The sequence below is a fragment of the Hippocampus comes genome, unplaced genomic scaffold, assembly GCF_001891065.2.
Source record: "Hippocampus comes isolate QL1 unplaced genomic scaffold, H_comes_QL1_v1.1 scaffold620, whole genome shotgun sequence".
Classification (NCBI taxonomy): Eukaryota; Metazoa; Chordata; class Actinopteri; order Syngnathiformes; family Syngnathidae; genus Hippocampus; species Hippocampus comes.
The window spans coordinates 3,491-20,796 of NW_017804841.1; the positions used below are offsets into that span (position 1 = coordinate 3,491).

At 43.8% G+C, this 17,306-nt stretch overlaps 2 protein-coding genes across 7 annotated transcripts in view; both read right to left on the minus strand.

The window, feature by feature from the left end:
- The window catches only part of LOC109516683 (cytohesin-1-like), an 11,109-nt gene extending 2,430 nt beyond the window's left edge, over positions 1-8,679 (minus strand). For 2 of the 6 annotated variants that reach the window (XM_019871439.1, XM_019871425.1), the window contains exons 1-8: positions 8,446-8,542; positions 2,927-3,009; positions 2,035-2,099; positions 1,635-1,701; positions 1,318-1,436; positions 849-1,042; positions 621-769; positions 419-531 (exon numbers count right to left, since the gene is read on the minus strand). In XM_019871439.1, the coding sequence (XP_019726998.1) occupies positions 419-531; positions 621-769; positions 849-1,042; positions 1,318-1,436; positions 1,635-1,701; positions 2,035-2,099; positions 2,927-3,009; positions 8,446-8,542 (887 nt within the window). Of the gene's footprint in view, positions 1-39; positions 260-418; positions 532-620; positions 770-848; positions 1,043-1,317; positions 1,437-1,634; positions 1,702-2,034; positions 2,100-2,926; positions 3,010-3,723; positions 3,933-6,346; positions 6,528-8,445 lie in introns of those variants that run through there. The other 4 variants (XM_019871465.1, XM_019871431.1, XM_019871455.1 and 1 more) reach the window with 4 other exon arrangements.
- Positions 8,680-11,699: 3,020 nt separating this feature from the next.
- Positions 11,700-17,306, minus strand: part of timp2a (TIMP metallopeptidase inhibitor 2a) — a 9,525-nt gene continuing 3,918 nt past the window's right edge. The window contains exons 2-5 of the mRNA XM_019871079.1: positions 14,683-14,783; positions 14,479-14,587; positions 13,866-13,990; positions 11,700-13,577 (exon numbers count right to left, since the gene is read on the minus strand). Of these exons, the coding sequence (XP_019726638.1) occupies positions 13,380-13,577; positions 13,866-13,990; positions 14,479-14,587; positions 14,683-14,783 (533 nt within the window). The 3' untranslated portion in view covers positions 11,700-13,379. The remainder of the gene's footprint in view (positions 13,578-13,865; positions 13,991-14,478; positions 14,588-14,682; positions 14,784-17,306) is intronic.

Sequence of the window (17,306 nt, forward strand, 5' to 3'; positions counted from 1 at the left end):
TTGCAACTTTTGTGGTTAGAGCGGAAAGGGAAAAAAAAAAAAAAAAAAAAGATTTGACTGCAGTCAAAACAACAACAAAAAAATAGGTTCAGGGGATAAGAAGCCAGCGCGTTTGTCAGATGAAAAGCACAGCGTGGGGAGATGAGGCGTGATGTGTGGTTTGCGTTCTAGCGTGGAAGCTCAAAGCTAATGCGCACACAGCCGTGAAAGGAGGCAAAGCGGTCGGTGCATTGAAGCCGAGTCGGACGGTACTTACCTCCTGGTTTCATACAACAGAAAGAAGAAGAAGAAGAAAACAGTCAACTTTTTTTTTTTTTTTGCCAAACAGGTGCTGACATTCACATGGTATCAAATTCCATCATGAATGAGAGTTCTCCCTTGGGAGGAGCCACTAGAGGGCGCTCCTGGCAAACACGTACCGAGTTTCAGCAACCAGCCCTCTCTGTCGGGATTGAAAAAAGTGTGTGTGAGGTCATTGCCGTCATCCTCTGGGATTTTAAAGGGCTCGTTCTTGATGCTTTCAAACAGGTTCTACACACAGGAAGCAAGACAATAAGTTAAGCATTGCAAAAAGCCGCGCAAAATGACGGAAGCTAAGAAGAGAAAGCAAAGTCTCTCACTCGGAGAAGCTCGTCTGGCAGATCTCCACCGTCGTTAATGCCTCGATTCATGGCAGTAAATCTCTGAACGGAGGGCTTGTCCTTCACGTTGGGGTTGTGCAAACTGGTGTTGAGCATGATGACGGCGAAGGACAACACGTAACACGTGTCTGTGGGAATAAAAAGTGGTCCTTATTGCAGGGGTAGAGTCAATCGGAATTCTGCGGTTGAAATAATCGCCTCACTCACCTGTGCTCTGAAACACGCCGGGATTGCAGCGGCAGTAGCGCTGGGCGAAGGCCTCCATCATGCGGTCAATCTTCTGGGCCTCACCGGGAAGACGGAAGCTCCACAGGAACTGCCGCAGGGCCTGGACCAGGTTCAGGTCCGAGAACTCGTGCAGCTGCAGGAAGGCGTGCAGCACCTCAATGTTGAAGTCATCTCTGCAAGTCACACACAAAGATTTGTCAATCGAGAGATCGAGGGTGGGCCACTCACGGCCCACTCTGCCCCACGGATTGTTTACATTCGTCCAGGAATATTTGTTGGCTTGAAGACGTTTTTTTCCCTGTTGTTTTGACTAAATTGTTTTTCATCTGTACATCGCATTAAATATTTGAATAGTAACTTTATTGAGACTACCATATTAGATGTCGTGCTTCGGATGATCCTTTTGGGAGACTTATCTGGAGGGAGCGTCTGGAGAAAAATCACTGACCTCTCTCCGAGGTAATCGCCGATGGCCGTCTTGTTGAGGCCCTCGCCCTTGTAGAGGAAGCGTGCGATGTCGTCGCTGGTGTTTTTCAGCAATGAGCAGTCAATCAAGAATTGGATTCCCTTGGGACAACATGTCACAAATGGATCATAAAGCGACGACTGTTTCAAAAATGTCGTCTACTTTCCAAATGCTCTCTCGTCATCTCTCAGTATACTGTATTGCAGTTTTACAAGCAGAATAATAAATCCATAATCAAAACTAAACGTTATTGTTCCAACAAATAAATGAAGACAATTTTCTTGAAGTGTTTCGCTCACCTTTTTGGGGTCCATGTTGAACTTTTTCCGGCCCATGGCCATCTGTTTATTTCTCTGCATGCTTTTCCTAAAGACCCATAAAATAACATGAGCCCCCCAAAAAACAACCCCCCCCACCAAAAAAAAAACCCATCAAAATAAGGTAATGTTGTATACAAGGTCCCTGGTTTGGTTCAGTTTCTACAGAAAAAACTAAATTTGTACGCAAGTCAGTGCAGAGCTGGATAAAGTTGAGTTAAAGTTTATTCCAGACTCAAAATGGCCTCTCCGGTGAACCAGGAACTAGCCCGCTGACAAATAAGCAGACAAAATGGTGCCCTAAATTTTTGAGGGTCACCTTTCATAACCTCGGCGGAGGTCTGCATTCACACACAATAGAAGTCGTGGTCGAAATATTTACCTTTCTTCAGTCAGGCCCAGGTTATCAATCTCGCTGGTGACCTCTGCTATCTCATTCTTCAGCCTCTGAGAGAATCAAAACAAAACAAAACAAAAAGACAATTGACAAACCTTCCAAAACATACACGAGTGCAACTCTATAACTCTCAGTCTCTCTCTGTCCCGACAAGTCTTCTGTGGGATCTGGAGCACCTGTTCTCGGGTCAGCCCGGCGACCTTGCTTCCCCTTCCTCTGTCCTCACACTCTGACCCACATTCACTAGCCTGCTCAGCCAACCCCCCCTCCCCCCAACCCCCACAGTGCCCCCCTGACACTTGGCCCAGACTGACTGGAGCAAGTTGGGATGACGAATGGCAATAAAAAATAAAAAAGACGGGATGGGAGACTGAAGGAGCAGAAAAGATACCAAAAATGTTACAAAGAATGCTTATCTGATTCGATACTGCCCAGACACAAGCCTCATCCCGACTAAATAACTTCAGTCTGGACTGCTCCACATGCATCTCCATGGTTACCACCACCCCCGCCCTCCCTCCCTCTTTAGAAAGCGACGGCGTCCCGTCTCTCCATGACTAGAATATTTGACGCCCCATTGCCCATTTGTCCGAGGGCACGTGGAAGCAGACAAGTGAGGTTCAAGACTGGCTAAGAATCGCGTCAATTGGGGGCGGCTGTAATTTTTTTGTGTGTCATGTCTCATACTGTATTACGTAATGCAGAAACTAAAAGTGGTACATGGCACATTTACTGGATAAAAAAAATGCTGCTAATGTCAAACAAAACATGGATTGCAAACTCAGTACAAGATGGTAACCCCCCCCCGAAAAGTGAGACATGACGGTGCAGTTTTTGCCACAAGGTTGACAGCATGTATGTTAGTGTTTGTGTTTACTTGTATGTCCTGCAGTAGCTCCTGTTTTCTGCGGCGGATGCTCTCCAGCTCCTGTCTCTCCTCTGGACTGAGGTCATCGGGCACTGAGGGCCAACAAGAATGTGTAAACACAACAAATAGACAAAAGAGATTGGGCTGGGTCGCTATGGCAACAACATTTTGTATCCATTATGACCCCCCCCCCCCACACACACCCACATCCAAACAAACACATCCAGTCCCTGAAGTTCCACATTTCCAACACGATCCATATTCATACAATAGAAAACAAGCGCCTCGGTTGTTATCGAAAAATCTCGAAACGCAAACCCTGAAGACACAACAAGTTTCACTTTGATCCTACGCTGGCGTTCAAGAGTCACCAGAATGATGATCATAGTTTTGCCTTGTGATCCGGAGGTCCATACTTTCTCATAGCTCCCAGACAGACATATTTAACTCGACTGCAGTCGCTCTTATTATAACCCTGGACAAGAATAACAACGCGGCATTGTGAGCAGACGGCAGCGCTAACACGGGATTGACATCAGCAAATTTAAAATAACACGTTAAGTTATAACACACACTCACTCACACATGGACTGAAGCAACAAGAGACTGCGGAGGCCCACTGAGTGTGTGTTTTTGTGAGTAACGCGACTCCTCGTCATCGCGCCAGCTGCTCGGGACCGTGCAACATACGCGCAACTTCACACGCGATGTTAAAACGCGCACAAATTCAATTCGACAAATGGTGGCCACTGAAGTTGCTCGGAAAAGTCATAACGTGCCGCCTATCATGTCACGCTGCTTCTTACCAGTAAGAGGATAGGGATAGAAGTCCTCGATCCAAGCCAATCCACCTGTCTTAATTTTAGAGTTCATCAGTCCACATTATTGACCTTCAGTCCTTTCGTTCGGGAATTACAGAGATGGTTTTGTAATTAGGAACTCCGGTCCGGATCAGGCGCTCATTCCAGCATGGGAGAACAAAACGATGTGTGACCGCGAGAGAGGGGCAAAACCCTTGAACATCACCCCCCCCCCCACCACTTCCCCCCTCCTAGGTCTCGTCTATCTCCTCCCTCCCAGCGCGACCTTCGAATTGGGCATCATGAGCCGAACGTGGAATTTGATTTATTTAACATTGGCCGAGCTGCTCGAGTCCCGAAGCGACGGAGGCGTCATGGATTTCACTATTCAGAGGCACTGGCGTCAAAACGGGCTGCAAAAGAAAGGGGAAGTCGCTGTTGTTCTGACGACATGTCATGCAAATAAAGAGTGCTATTTGAAGTACAGGCAGTCCTTGTTCAAGTCAAAAAACAAATATTGCTTGAACTGGTGTCAAATAAACTGCCTTTATTTTAGCATTAGCCTAACCTACACCGCGTTACAAATTACAAATTACCGATTATGCAAATGATGTTTTCTCAGATACTTATAGTCTGTTTCAAATGACACTCATGATTTTCTCATATATTGAATGTCAGAGAATATTTAGAATATTTTTAAACAAACCTAACAATGATATAATTTCCCACTGATTGGTAGTTGCCAAGTTGCCAACAACACCCCGTTCTCAGTTCCCTAATAGTAATTTTTAAAAGTCACCTCCTGCGGCTGTGCCATTTTAAACCTGGAGATGTTACTGGACAAAGCACCGCTTGTTCCGAATTGGCTAGGAGGAATCGAAGCCGTTTATTCCTCAATTCCTTCATGGTTAGCAGCTGATGCAGTTTTAGCTTTGCACAACATTGATGCCGATGCATTGTAGCCGCCAAGTCCCTGAGGGGAGTGGGCGCGCCATCACCACAAAGTAGGCAGTTACTCGAATGAGTCACACGTGTACATCACAACAGCGTCAAATTCAAATTTTCTCGTTTCTGAAAGTCTTTGCCTTTTAAAGGCTATTGCATGCAAACCACAAACTTAAACCATGTCAAGGAATCTTTTTGACTTATGAATAAAAACAGTGGAAAAAGAACTGTAGCTTTATTCGATTTTTTTTTTTTTTTTTTGCTCCCCAGAAATGTATTTGAGTGGAATGAGGAGCATGGCAGGACAAAACGTTGCTGTGGTCACTCCATGCCAACAGCCACAAATTAAACTTGGGCCGCCCTCCCGGCCGGGTCCAATTTCGTCCAGTTCTACCCCACTGGGACCGTCAGAGGCAGCTGACCCGGGACCCGAGGCCAAACGGGTTTATTTGTGAAGAAAAGAAAATGATGCATTTGGTCGTCTCGCTCCACTCATAAAGCGAGGATTGTCCATCGCCACGGCAGCTGGCCCCCCGAGGCTAACCAGCTCGCCACAGCGTGATATAATCCAGCGGTTATGGCGAACTCGCCCCGAAGACTGGGAGGCATTCAACACCAGAAACTCAAACGTGCATTCAACTCAGCACAGCAGACATGTGGCCAGAGAGAAAGAAAGAGGAATGAGCTGGAGCTGTTTTGGGACACAGGACATATGACACAAACTACATAAACTGCAGAAAGTTACACCATCACGGACACTTGCAACAAAATTAATACGGTGTGACTAGTGTTTATCTTTTTTTTTTTTTTTTTACATTTCTCGTCAACACACATTGCTGGGTGTGACAGCATAGATATTCAAAAGACGCAACATCAGAGACACCTGCAATAAGAATAATCCTGTTTTTTTTTTAATTTGGTTGTATATTGTACAAATGGGATATTATTGTCTAGTATGCATTTTTTTAACAAACCAACCAACAAAGCGGCCCCAATTCTTGTTGTGTTCTTTTTAGAGTTATTTCTTCTTTTTTTCAACATAGCAACAAGGGAATATGCTTTTTCCTTTCCTTAGTTCACATACAAATTGCTGGGTGTGACAGTACAAATATTAGCAAAACAACATCAGGGACACCTGTAATAAAAAAATATATATATATTATGCTCTGTTAATTTCCAGACTCGTTTACATTTTTTATATTTAACACATAAACCGGACTGGATTAACACATGCATTGCTGGGTGTGGTCAGAAAAACATAAATATTAGCCACCGCCTCTACTACATGGCTGAACCAACATTGAGAGACAAATTTAATACAACATGAACATTCATGAAACGTCACACAAAGTCCCGATGTCTAAAATATCCTTAAACAACGTCAAAAAAAAAAAAGACTTAAAATGGATGCGCGGGTTTAAAGTGCTAATAAATGCGAACAGAACCTCATCAAGTGTGGCCTCGGTCCAAGTTGACTAATAATGGCTCATTTGTGTGGCCATAAAGAGCTTTTATTGACACAGTAGGAGACGAGTTACTTACTTACTAACTTAAAAATAAAAACGCGAATGAGGGCGCTTGTTGGTGTTTCGGAATAACATCACGTTAGCTGCTAATTAGCTCAACTCGCCGAGCTAACCTAGTTAGCCTCGGTTAACTTAAACGGACCCCCAGGGAAACTTACCGACGCCGTCCTCCGACTTTAAAACCATGTTCGCGTCGCTGATTAACGGCCCGCCGGTGAAGCGAGGCCCGAGTGGAGCAAAGATACACAACTTTGAGTCACTTGAAAGGGTAAAATAGGGGAGACTTAAAAGTAGCGCTGACTTTGGGTGAAAAAATGACAACTGTATCCATCGGCGAAGACAACCGGTGTGGAGGCTCGGTGTAGTGGGCGTGGCTTAGGCAGAAGCAGCCAATCAGAAAGCGCCTGGTATCTAATCTCAATATCTGACTGGAGGAGCGAATTTTATCTAAAATTGCACAAATTAAAATTAAAAGTCTCTTTCCAATGAAACAATTTTATTTATATTCTAAAAAGAAATGGAGACACATCTGTTAAAAGTATTAAAAATGAAGAGTACAGTAGATATGGAAGTTTTTTTTGGAAATGTAGACAAATTATACACATTACATACAATAAATAGTAAATAAATTAGGTACAAATAACTGTAGCTCCAATACAATCACTGTATCAAAGTCATGCTATCATCTTTCGGTTATTTTACATGTTTCGTGTTTGTAAATGAGATCACTCAAGTATGGGAAATTGCTGAGGAACAATGAATACCTCTCTGACAGTGTAATGACAAAACAAAATCGTTTACTGTGGGAGATGCAGCTGCCGGTGGATGTGTTTGGATGGAAGCAAATTAGCCAAAGAACGTTGCAGCTGTGCACTTTAATCAGCCATTTTGGACACGCTAACAACAGGATATGCTGAGGATGGGTCAAAGGAAGTGCTCAGGAACTCTCTAATGGCCTTTTTCCTGAATCAGATAATCGACATGGTTACCAAAAAAAAGTTGAAACTCAAAACAATCTAACACCTGAGCGGAGCAATTTGTTCTTGATTTTACCATGCAGTAAAACGGACAAATCTGCACACAGTCCAAGTCCACTACAACTCTTTTTGACATTTCATGTGTATTCCAAATGGAGTTTCAATGAGGTAAAATGACACACGGGCTGCAAGGGCGAGAGTGGTGGGCCGCCGTGGAGATGATATCACTCGGGCACCCACTTGAGAGGAGGATCCATTCTGGGCCCAAGAGGGCGAAGACTGTGCGTCACGCTCTCGAATCGAGCCCACCATTTCACGCACGCAGGTTTTTTTGCCTGACTCATGCGTGTGTGTGTGTGTGTGTGTACACCAAAATGCCAAATAAATAAATGAAATAAAACACAGCATGGCTGTGTGTGTACACCAAAATGCCAAATAAATAAATGAAATAAAACACAGCATGGCACACACACACACACACACACACACACACACACACACACACACACACAAAAATCACCACGGCAACGGCCGCAACATGTTGCCCTGATATTTACATGAGGGATGGAGATAAAGTCTTACATTCATACTAATGGCATTATCAATATCAAGAAATTATATTTCTAATCTTTCATTTTCAGTTATGCGGAAGTTTTGGGTGGACATTACATTACAGTGGTTTTCCCTCTTGTTTGTCTCAATAACATGGGTTTAAGATTGTTTTCACTACACCAGCATGTGATTGTTATGTCACATTTAGCTGTAGTAATGTGTATATATATTTTTTATTATTAACGTGAATTGTTATTTTGACTTTCGTTGTGATCCATCGGTGTGTGACTGTTAAGAAAGACATAGATTTGATAATGATTGTTTTGATTCACCAGATAGTTTTGACATTTATTGTTTTGACTACCCCTAAGTGTGACTGTTATATCGCATAGACATGAGAATGTTTTGACTACACCAGCTTGTAGTCATCCTGCATGAAACCATCACTCTCCAACCCATGCGTGGCGAAACAATCGTACACACACCATGTGTATGATTGTTATGCCACACATGGGTTGCGGAGTGATGGTTTTGATTACACCAACTTGTGATTTACCAGAATGTGATTCTTATGTTAGCTTTGAGAATGTTTGTGTTCATTACACGTGTGTGTGATTGTTATGCCACACGTCGGTTTCATGACTCACAAGAGCCTAATATGCCACATGCAGTGCTACATGTCAACCTATCCATCTACCCATCTATCTATAAGGTAAACAAATACTGACCTTTCGTAGCAGGAGCAGCAGCTGATTCCAAAGACGTCACCGTCGGACACAAAAACGCCTGAAAACTGGAAGCGCATAATTCACTGACACTCCCCATAATGCAGTCACTCTTTGGTTGATGACTCCAAAATATTTGAGGCTCAGAGCACCATCAGGATTCGTCTCCATCCAAACGACACCAGCACTTTGCGACGCACTGTTACAAAAGAAGCATGTTCTTCTTCTTCTTCTTCATCTCACTCTCTCTCCTCCCTCAGCACCGCTCACACACTTGACCTGACTCTCAACACACACACACACACACACACACACACACACACACACACACGGAAACACCCAATTTGACACTTTGAACAGTTGCTCAAGTATTATTGGAAATGATGGTGACAAATGGGCGTGCACACATGCACACAAACGGTTTCTCCCACACACGGACACACATACATATACACAAATTCGCACGAGCTTACACACACATACACAAAGCTATTTTAATTTCAGGCGTGGAGGAATTTACTCCCAAGGATTTGTGCTATGTCTCTGGGTCAAAGTATGCATTTATTTCTTAGTGTGGGTCAATCAAAAAAATAAAACCCAAAGTAAAATAAAATAAACGTATATTCTAAGTTTCTGTGTCATACTGATATTCTCTTTCCCTTGCACTCCATTTTGGTCCAATAATAACCCTCCCTTTCCCCGCTGTGCTGACCTCCTTCTGCTGACCTCTCCCTTTCTCTCACTCTTGAACTTTACTGCCACCAACCGTTTCACCTCTTCCACTCACAGCTGTTTGTTTTTTTTTTTTCAAACATTCTGTTTATTTCCACAATTGCACGTTTTTCCTTCTCGCTGCTTTATGGTAATAGGAACGCGTGTAGGCGGTGAAACGCAAGCAGCCTGGCCAGGTCATTTGCATGCAGCTAATAACAACAACCCAACATTGTGACTCATCCGGAAAAGTGTAGGGTCCAAAGTGTACACAAAATTAGCATCTTCTTCACTTTTTCTTCAGAGCAAAAACAGCCTCAAAGATTTAACTGTCTTCTTGGAGGAATTCAGAGTTTAAAGACAACGTTAAAAAACAAGCACTGTGAAATAATTTTTAAAAATGATGAGGATCTATTCTTATCTTCTATTTTGTCCGTAAATGTATCTAATTCAAGAATAAAACACATAGGTGGACTTACAAATTCAAAAACTATCTCCACAATGGCAGAGTTTACTTAACATATTTTGTAAAATCACAATGGCATCACGACTGCGGTTGTTGCCATTCGATGGCGGAGACGGTTTTACCTAAAACGGCCACTAGAGGGCGACAGGCTACAGATTTCCCATTGGAAAAGTTTTTCATTGAAAAAAAAAAAAGAAAAGAATAGTTTTACTGGCTATGACACAAAAGTCATGTTGACGCTTGAATTTACATGCTAACCTGGAAACAACGTGAGTTTCGAAATGAACGAGTTTTCAGTGATAAAAATCAACTAAAGGGAAAAAAACTAAACAAAACGAAAAAGCTGAGCATTTGACCCATTTTGCACGTTTGGGAAGGCAGGGAGTGAACACCCAAGACTAAAGTCAAAGGCAGATCACAAGCTGCTTGACATGCAAGCGCACACAAGCACGCATACACACAAAAAAATTACCAATGCAAGCCGCGCACTCTCTCTCTCTCTCTCTCTCTCTCTCTCTCTCTCTCTTACACACACACACACACACGCACACACACACACAGACTCACCCAGCACACATGGGGTCATAGAGTACGCTGACAAAACTGCCAAGCCGATTGCATAATACAGCCAACATAAAGGGGGCAATGGAGATTTAGAGCTCTCTCTCTCTCTCTCTCTCTCTCTCTCTCTCTCTCTCTCACCCTCGTGCACCCAAACACTGTATAAAAAGCGTTTAGACGTCAAATGAGGTTGTTTGGGCTTCCAATTAATAATGAATAAGTAGTTTTGAAATCAGAGGCCCCACAAAAACAAAACAAAAAAAAAACTCGAACATGTTTTTATTTATTTATTTCCAAAAAGTACCAACTTCTAAATATTTTTGGTGGTATGCTTAATTTTAAAAACTCACTTGCCTTTTCATTTTAGTTTTTTTTAACTTATTTTTAATCAAAACAATCTAAACAACCATATACATTTTTATAAAGCTACATGAAAAATCGTTTAAACAATTTTCAACATGTTTTATTGTACTCTTTATATTAGTCGTACTGCGTTGTATTTTAATGTTTCACCAAAGTCGGGGAATGCTTAATTTAAAAAAATCACTTGCCTTTTCATTTTTGTTTTTTTTTAAATTATTTTTAATCAAAACAATCTCAACCACTATATACATTTTTATAAAGCTACATGAAAAATCATTTAAACAATTTTCAACATGTTTTATTGTACTCTTTATATTAGTCGTACTGCGTTGTATTTTAATGTTTCACCAAAGTCGGGGAAAGAAAATGCGAAAAGACAAGACATTGATCCTTTCAAAGGCGTCTTTTTATTTGATAATATGGAATACTTCGGTCCTTTTTTTTTTAACCGTTTGTACACAAAGCATCAGACACATGCATGGTGGTCTATTATTATCATCATCATCATCATCATCATCCTCATTATTCACGCAAGAAAAAAAGAAAAAAAAAAAAAGAAAGGAATATTCTCTCTTCACTCTCACGGTGCTCCAGCGCAAGAGGACCTCGCCTCGACGGCTAAACACATTTTTTTTAAGACAATGAATGGAAAAACAGTCAAAAACACACAAAACAGTTTTGAGTTTAAATTATGCCTCTAATACTCCTTTTCCATACAAACAATCACTTGCCAATTTATCAGGTTCACTTTGAAGAAAACCAACAAAGCATTCCTCATTTTGAGGGGGAATGCTTTACCATTTATCGAGATGCAGTGGCTTTTTGGGGAAATTATGAACACTTCCAAATACTAATCAGCCAGAACTAAATATTCAGGAAAGAAAAATAAGACAGGAAAAGCCTACTAGAACATCTGAACTTTATTAGCGGCTCTGTAAATAGCGGGAAGTTTGAACGTAAATTGTTTTTTTTTTCTTTAATTATTTATCTTGGTGTCAATTCATAACAAAAAAAAAATATTTGAACAGGGGTGTGTACATTTTTTTTAGATCCACTGTATATTTTGGAATGTGTAATTATTAAAAAATGGGTGTTAAAATACATTTAAAATGGTTCCAATCCATCTCGTTTTGTTGGTTTTTATCTCAGGGTGCAGTACCTTTTAAACTGGAAAGTGCCTGTACGCAATTTTGTTGTTGTTTCTTTTTTTCTAAGCTCATTTCTTTGCATATAAAGCAGCGCTGTAAACGTGCGATCTAAAAGGCGGTGAGAAAGCTTTGGCGAGTAAGTTGGTGGGCGAAAAGACAAGCAATGCCACACTGGGCCCTCCATACATTGGCAAACGGTGAAAATGCATGTACAATCAATGAAAAGACACTAACATAAGCCATAAAATAAAAAAAAAATTAAAAATCCCTTTTTTGTCACTCAATTCCTTTCACCAAGGACCTGCTGTGGGGAGGCGTGCCATCAACATGAAAACACAACTAATACGAATTGTAACATCAGTGTTCAGGTCTTTCGGTAACGCTTCCTCGCCAAAAAAAAAAAAAAAAAAAAGTGCAAATCTAGTTAACTAACACTGTAAATAATTCATAGAAATAATACTAAATGCTCAAGTCAGGACAAAATGACAGATGCATAGCTGCTGTGCAGCTGCAGGGTGAGACGCGATTCGAAGGTGACAGGCTAGTAATGCAATTAATAGTTGATTTGAATACGCTCCTAAAAATATAACACTTGTACCGTTATTCTTGCTCCCATTTAACATGAAATTCAGTACAAAAGTTTCAACAAGAGGCTTAAGAAGCTCGGCGACTCCATTGACACAGTTGGATCATTCCACCGAAGAATCAACTGACATGTCCCCGTTCACTGATTCGAGTTGGCGGGACTCCGATGACTTGGTTGCATCGATCCGCCAGTCGGAGGATTAAGAAGATGTATCACTTCACAGATTGAGTCGGTGGACTTTGTGACGCTTTTGTATCGCTGGACGAACTCAAGTTAGCAACTCGGGTGACTCCGTTGCACCGGTTCACTAAGTTGAGTTGGTCCACTAAGATGGTATCAGTTCACTGACTTCAGTTAGCTGACTCAGAGGGGGGAAAAAAAACCTTGCGGGCTCAGATGATCAGTAAAATTGATTCGACTTAGTGGACTTGGATCATTTTTACACATTTGTCAAAAATAAGCCTCTCATTTGAAGTCGGTTCACCCTACTTGATGGAAAATGGGAGCAAGCAAATGTGTATCTTTCTGGTCGTGTACACACACACACACACACACACACACACACACACACACACACACACACACACACACACACTGGTCCAGTGAGTCGTTTGTCACCAAACGAAAATGCTGAATCGGGTTGTTTTGAAAGAAGACGAGCCTGACGTGGGCGTGTTTCAAAAAGGACAAAAACACAAAATAAAAAAAAAAGGCAACTTGGAATTTTTGCTTTGGATAAAATGGACGATGAGGTCATTGAAGTGAATCATCTTGCACAGCTCGGGGATGGATTGATTTGGACTTAGAAGAGCTTCAGAGGAAGTGCTCCATTGCTACGAAAGAAAAAAAAAAACGAAACAAAACATTGCGTCCTCCTGACGCCAGCCTCAGGAGGAAAATACATCATCACTTGACCAGTCTCATGCTTCCAATGCGACAACAACAAAGAACCCTCATTTGGTTTAAAATGGACACAGAGGCTACAGATTCTTCTTTTTTTCCCCCCCACCTCTAAATCGAAATGGCCTGATGATGTTTTGTTTTTTTTGTTTTTTTACGGGGTACGAATCGATACTTTCAGGCCGGAGCGGCGGGGCCTCCCCTAGGGATCCTCCGCATCCAGGAACTCTTTTTTGGGCGGGGCCACGCCGCGGTACCAAGAGCAGGATCCATCGGCGCGCTTGACGCAGGCGTAGTGGTTGGCCTGGCGACCGTACACCTGCTTCTCGATCATCAGGTCCGTCCACAGGCACTCCTCGGGGGCCGAGATCTCGCAGGGCAGCGAGGGGCAGCGCACGATCTGAAGCAACCCCCCCAAAAACGGACATTTTTTTTTCTTCTTCATAGGACGCAGGAGAACGTCGCAAAGGACAAGAAACCTTGGCCACTTTCGGCGAAAAGGGCCAACTCCAAAAGTTCCAGAGCGCGTCACAGATCCTTGGGGTACTCCCAAGACCTGCGTGCTAGAGGTGGCTAAAGTCCATTCAATGCCACTTGTAGCTTTAATTCTTACTTCTTTTTACGCTAAGATGCTCAAAGCAACTGCATTGGGTGCGAAAAAAAAAAAAAATTCGCGTTCGCCTCTTACCTTGCACTCGCAGCCCATCTGATAGCGCTGACTGAGACTCTTTTTCTGGGTGTTGCTCAAGAAGTCCCAGGGCATAATGTAATCGCACAGCGTCACGTGCATCTGCCCGCCGGCGTCGGACTTGCCTGCGAAAAAGACAGCGGACAAGCAAAACAAAATCAGCGGGGTTTTTTTTTTGGGAGGGGGGGTGTTCTGCTTTTGAAACATCCGCAGAGTTTGCAGGATTGTCATCTGCGGAGCGTGCCGCAGCCATCTCGTTTCATAGATGGACACTCCTTGCAGCTGCAGGGAAGATGAGTCATCCCACATCAAAAAGGAATATTAGGGCTGAAACTGTCTGAATGCCTTTTTTTGGGGGGGCGGGGGGGGGGGAATATTTGAGTTCACTCCAGAGGTGTATAGAGTTCCTATGTGGTCTAATCAATAAGGGACGTTAAACGTTGCTTACTTCACTGGATATAAACACATTTACTTACATTTACTCTTGCGAGGTTTGTCACCGATTAATCAGAAATAAATCTCCACTAATTTGATACTTCCGAATTATTAATCCCTGCACCTGCAGTATCGATCATTGCGGGATTCCCACGATTTGAGTTCAAGGAGTACACACCGGAGATCAAGTACTCCTTCTTGCCGCTGGTGTCCAGGGTGACGCCGCACACGGCCGACATGGGCGCGGTGAAGATGGTGTCGATGTCCTGGTTGGGTCCCTTGAACATCTACGGCGCAAAAAAAAAAAAAAAAAAACGCCAACGTTTCAAGGTGAAGCTTTGCGGCCAAACGCGCACAAACCGTCCGATTGGCGAGTACGCACCTTGATCTGTTTGACGTCATACTGAATCCTCTTGATGGGGTTCCCGTAGATGTCGTTGCCGGAGTCCACCTCACGCTCGCCCACCACCTTCGCTCGGATCACTGTGAACGAAAACACAGTTAAAAAAAAAAAAAAAAAAAAAACGAGTGGAAAAAAACAAGTCGGTTGGAAGAGTGACTTTTCCATGCCAGCGTGACGGTAAAGGCGGACAAAATGAGCTTTAGTGGTCAATAAACATGACATGGGGGTGGTGGGGGGGTGAGGGGGGGGGTTCTTCGAGATGCATTTGGACTGACACTTCCTGTTTCCAGACATGAGGAGCTGAACTGCAGACGCCATACGATGACTAAAAAAGGCATTTCATTCTACTCTATTTAAAGAACCTGAAAGCTGAGGCGAACGGTGTGTGCGTGCCCGTGTGTGTGTGTGTGTGTGTGTGTGTGAGACGACTTCCAGCTTCAGCTATGCTCACGCCATTAAACTCTCAATGGAAACTGTGAGCAAGAGAGTGAAGGGGGGGAAAAAAAATATCCCAAGTGGAGAATACACATTCAGACACACTCTCGAAGTTTATTTTACACACTTTTTAACGTCACTTTTAACTCCACCGTTCCCTCGGAGGGGGGGGGTCAGACGGATTGGGATCGTCAGCACGGCGCGGTGCTTGAATGAGAAATTAAGCATTTCGTACGGGTTGAAGAACGCTCAACTTTCTGCACTCGGAACTGTGGGCAAACCTCAGCGTTTTCAGTTCCACTCTGCAAACAACACACACACACACACACACACACACACACACACACGAGTGTAGTTGTACCTGGCTGGCGCTCTGGCTTGCATTCCTCTCCGTTTCCCCCCACCGCTCCCGCTTCCTGACCTCATTCCGAGTTGGGATTCTAACGAGCGGAGGATCGGAAGCAGCGGGGGCGCGAAGCTGACAGGAAGTTGCTGTTAAACTCACAACGTCGGCAACGCGCGGGACGCGGTCCCGAACGAACGCAGTCGGCCACACGAAAATGACGAACCGCCGAGGATGAAGGAGACCGCCTGAATAGCGGATGAAGAGCTCAGAGGAGAGAAACCGTCGAAGATGAGAATCATAGAGAGACTCAAATATAAAAATATTGGAAAAAAAATGAACTATAGAAGATGTAACCTATAACAAAAGACGAATCAGACTCCAGGAAGACGACGCAAACCCTTTCAAGACGACGAAAGCTTCGAAAACAAAATGCTAACGCCAACGGAAGACGCTAACCGTCGAAGAGGACGACGCAAACCGCGGCCGGCCGCGCAAACCAGATGAGAACAACACGAGCTGTCGCAGACGCAAGCTGAAGAAGAAAACTGCGAACCAAAGAAGTGGTAACATTGAAGACGAAGCAAAAGCAAGCTGGAGAAGACGCAAACCATCAAAGACGGGAATGCGAGTAGGACAATATGAACCGAAAATGGGACTTGTAGATGAACTCTAGAGGGGAAAAAAAAAATCCAAATAAAAACATTTTTGACTTGATAGCTTTTTGCGTTTGATTTGAGCTGCGCTCTTCAAGATGCCCCCGGCCAGCCCGGCCGGACTTTGGACAACCCTGATCCGCATGATCTCACAGTCACGTCGACAGACTGCAGATCAAACACCACAAGGTCACGTGATCCGCGCCAGGCCCTCCAATCCCAACAGAAAACCACCGAGTGACCCACATTTCGTTTGTTAGCGCTCTCAGGATGCGGCGACATGACTCAGATTTGGAGCAACTTTTCCATGCGCAAACCACTCGGCCCGCCACCACCGTGACGAGCCTCGGCTTCTCCCGTCCGCCGCCACATGTTGAGCCAATTACATCAGGCTGTGCTAAAGCGAAAGCGTCAGCAGTAATTTCCCCTCACGTCAGCCGTATTCCGTCTGCAGCGCTAATGCGCAACAGCGGCGTGTGAAACAAACACCTTTATTTTGAAATTCCGCACCCCGTTTTGGACTTCCTGCTTTACGGCTTCAGCTCACCAAAAGTTACAGGAAAGCTAACCACGCGAGGCAGTGGAGCGGCCCTCGAGTGTCTTTCGTGTACATTTGTTTGACTGCCTTTTCTTGCTAACTCTCGCAATTCTTTGTTTATCGTCTGTCTGGCGGGGCAGCGGCGCCCTCTGCCCCGCACAAACAACAGTCAGTGCGACAAAGTGGTATTGTTTTTGAAATCATTTCTTTGACATCCTCTTCTGCTGACGACCCATCGAGGTCTGTTCCGGTGGTAAATCCGAATAAACCAGGAGGACACGGAACACCTGGATGTTGATCTCGGGAGATAGCTTAAACCAGTGATGTGTCAGTTGGATACTGGTGAAGGCTTAGCTTGGGTCCGCGGAGCCCCCGCACCAAAAACGACACTTTGAGCGTGTCATTAAAGTGTATAAATGAACCAGTTTCGTATTCTTGCCCGAGCCCTGACAGTACGTTTCTGCGATTTACTGCCACTTCTCCCCGTCCTTTCTCTGCCATGTGGCGCAGACGTCCCAGAAATTCCGCCTAGCGACAAGCAGCTCGCATAACCTTGAGAGAAGCTCTGCCGCACTCAGGAGCAGGTTAAAATTGTTTTGTCACTGTCGTTTGCGGCGGCGACGGGGGCGGG